The sequence below is a fragment of the Trachymyrmex septentrionalis genome, unplaced genomic scaffold (assembly GCF_001594115.1).
Source record: "Trachymyrmex septentrionalis isolate Tsep2-gDNA-1 unplaced genomic scaffold, Tsep1.0 scaffold80, whole genome shotgun sequence".
Classification (NCBI taxonomy): Eukaryota; Metazoa; Arthropoda; class Insecta; order Hymenoptera; family Formicidae; genus Trachymyrmex; species Trachymyrmex septentrionalis.
In genome coordinates, this window is record NW_017305988.1 from 373146 (window position 1) to 375882 (window position 2737).

General features: G+C 35.5%; 1 protein-coding gene across 7 annotated transcripts in view; it reads left to right on the top strand.

Moving 5' to 3' along the window:
* The window catches only part of LOC108754628 (longitudinals lacking protein), a 226807-nt gene that overhangs the window by 163601 nt on the left and 60469 nt on the right, over positions 1-2737 (top strand). The window contains exon 7 of one of the 7 annotated variants that reach the window (XM_018497071.1): positions 319-854. The exons of the other annotated variants lie outside the window; for them this stretch is intronic. Coding sequence (XP_018352573.1) covers positions 319-839 — 521 coding nt within the window. The 3' untranslated portion in view covers positions 840-854. Of the gene's footprint in view, positions 1-318; positions 855-2737 lie in introns of those variants that run through there. 7 annotated transcript variants of the gene reach the window in all.

Below are 2737 nucleotides of genomic sequence, written 5' to 3' on the forward strand. Positions count from 1 at the left end.
GAATAATGGTTAAGCAAAAACGAACAAAATGTGTATTAAGTCTATTTTACAGAAGAAATCTAATAATAATAATAATCTCTCAGATTACTCTCAAGGTAATAGTCTTGATAGAGTAGTGGAATAACTTGGCCACATTGTCACAAGCACGATCTTGACTAAGGCGAACGACAATAATAACGACGAATTCGGAATCTCGTCCTGTAACCATACGAGACGTGTAAGCGGGCGAGCGAGCCAGCAAGCTAACTATATTTTTTTTCAAAAATTTAATCTCTTTACCACCTTCGCGCCTCCGCCGGCGCTGGGTCCCTGTTGCAGGCATGGGCGCGCTATTGTCCCTGCTACGTTCCGACCTTAAGCAGCAACCGCAACAGCCGTCAACGAAGAAGGGGTACCGTGCGTCTGCACCGACGATGCTAACGCGAGCCAACATCGCCATGGCAAACAGACGTGCCAGCAACAGCAACGTCGTCGGTGGCGACAACAGCTACGACGACAGCAGCGGCGGCGACAACAGCGGTGGCCGTGCCGTGTCCACTCGCGAGGTCGTGTTTCCGGATTCGTTCGAGGTGCTGCCGCAACCGCACGACCTTAGCGTTGTCTTCATGACTGGTGTATCGCACGAACAACAGCGGAAGTTCCGCTGCCGTTTTTGTGGTAAAGGCTACCGTTGGAAGAGCACGATGCGTCGTCACGAGATGGTCGAGTGCGGCGGCAAGCCGCCGGCCTTCCAATGTCCAGAGTGTCCGTATAAAGCGCGGCAGCGCGGAAATCTGACCGTGCACTTTAAACGGCATCATCAAAAGATGGGCTACGACGAAGGTTCCTCTGCATCTTAAGCGTCTTTATCACAGGACAGAGGGAGAGGGAATACTTTCTGAGTATTAAACAAATGTGCGAGGTCTAAGCTTTTAGGGGGATCTTGACTCTCGAATTTGCGGCTTTTCTCTTCCACCCTCTTTGAGCCAATTCTGTACCCGGTATTCACAATTCGATTTTTATTTCAAGGTCGTCTTAAATATTGTCTTAAGATGTTAGTATGCTCTGTGGTTGGTTTAGAACATCTAGAGTCCGATCGAAATTTGTGCCGAAACCGAAACACTCGGCTACATGTCAATTTCAATCAAAACCGAAATCAAAATTAAAAAATAGGAAGGCTTTTAAAAAGCCTAAATATGTATAGACATGTCTCTATATCATATTAGTTTTCTTCATAAACATTATAATTTAATTATTGAAACAATAATTAAATTACACGTATTTAAGTTAATATTTATGAACAAGAGCTATATGGTTTCAGTTAAAACTGACATGTAGTGAGTGTTCGTTTTCAGTCAGAAGTTTTGGCCGAACTCTAATAACATCTTAAGACTGTATTTAAGAGACTGCCTTAAATATAAAATAATATTAATCTATTTTTTCCTTTAATTTTATAATATTATGTTTTTTTTAAAGTTAATTTAAAAAATTTTTAAATTACTAAAGACATCTTAAAATAAGATACCGACCTTACTTAGAATAAGATAATTTGATCAATGACTTTTAAATGATATTTTATTTCTATTTTATTCTAATGTTTAATAATTTGATTGTTATCCACGCGACATTATTAACTCTTCGTCAGTCATGTTAATTATTAAGCTTCCATCAGCAAATTGGGCTTTTCAATTTTAATTACAAATTTTTATATTCTGAATTGTATAAAGAGCTGAAAAAAATTCTTGTATACTTATGGAAGCTTTAACAATGAATTTTTACCATAATAGAAGTTGAATTGTATTTTACTTATTTTTTATAGATTTAAATTTATTTATCAAATTTCACAATCTATTGACTTTGTCTTTACACCAACGATGGAGAATTAACACGCGTACAGAGGGTTAAAGTTAAAAAGCTACGTACATTAAATCCGATCCAACGTAAAAATGTTTACTTCTTCATACTTTACAGAACATATGTTATGAAATATGAGTTGACATAGATCTGTTAATGTTTAAAGCTACTAAAATGAGAGATTTAAGATGTAGGTATATTATGTTTTTCAATGTTTGCACGAGTATATATACAAATCATTTTATGAAAATGATTCTGAAAATTTTGCAATTTGAACAAATATTTTCTAGAAATATCAAATATTTTTTTTAATTGCACATCAAACTACTACAGAATTCAACGATTTTTTGTTTATATACCTCGCATTTGATTTTTATGTGAATTCAAAATTTGCACATTGGTACAATTTACATTTACAAATAATTTAATTTTTATTTAACACGAAACATTGCCGATCTTGAATCTTAATTTTTTGTAAGATAGGGAATGGACAGCCGTACTCAGAAACGCGCGGAGAGATTACGGGCCAAAGCGTTTCAATTTATTTGTAAGATATTGGGTTACTTAAGGAATTTAGGAGAGCATTATTGGTTTAATTTTACTTCCTGGGGGTTGGTGATAAATTTTAGTTAATAGCTCGCATAACTCTGCTGCTTGGATTTGTAAGCTCACGTGATCACATTTTTACTGCGCAAATAATTTGTCATTTAAAATCTATCACTATGCGCTACAGTATCATCGTAGTTGTTTTGCACAAGACTTATAGTGCGAAGGAAAAATGATAGTATTAATATTTTTATCTATTTATTAAGATTTGCGCAAGAGTACGCACTGTGTGTAATTCTTAAAAACGCTTTTTTAAAAAGGTATTCTGTAAATATATATGATATATATATATATATAA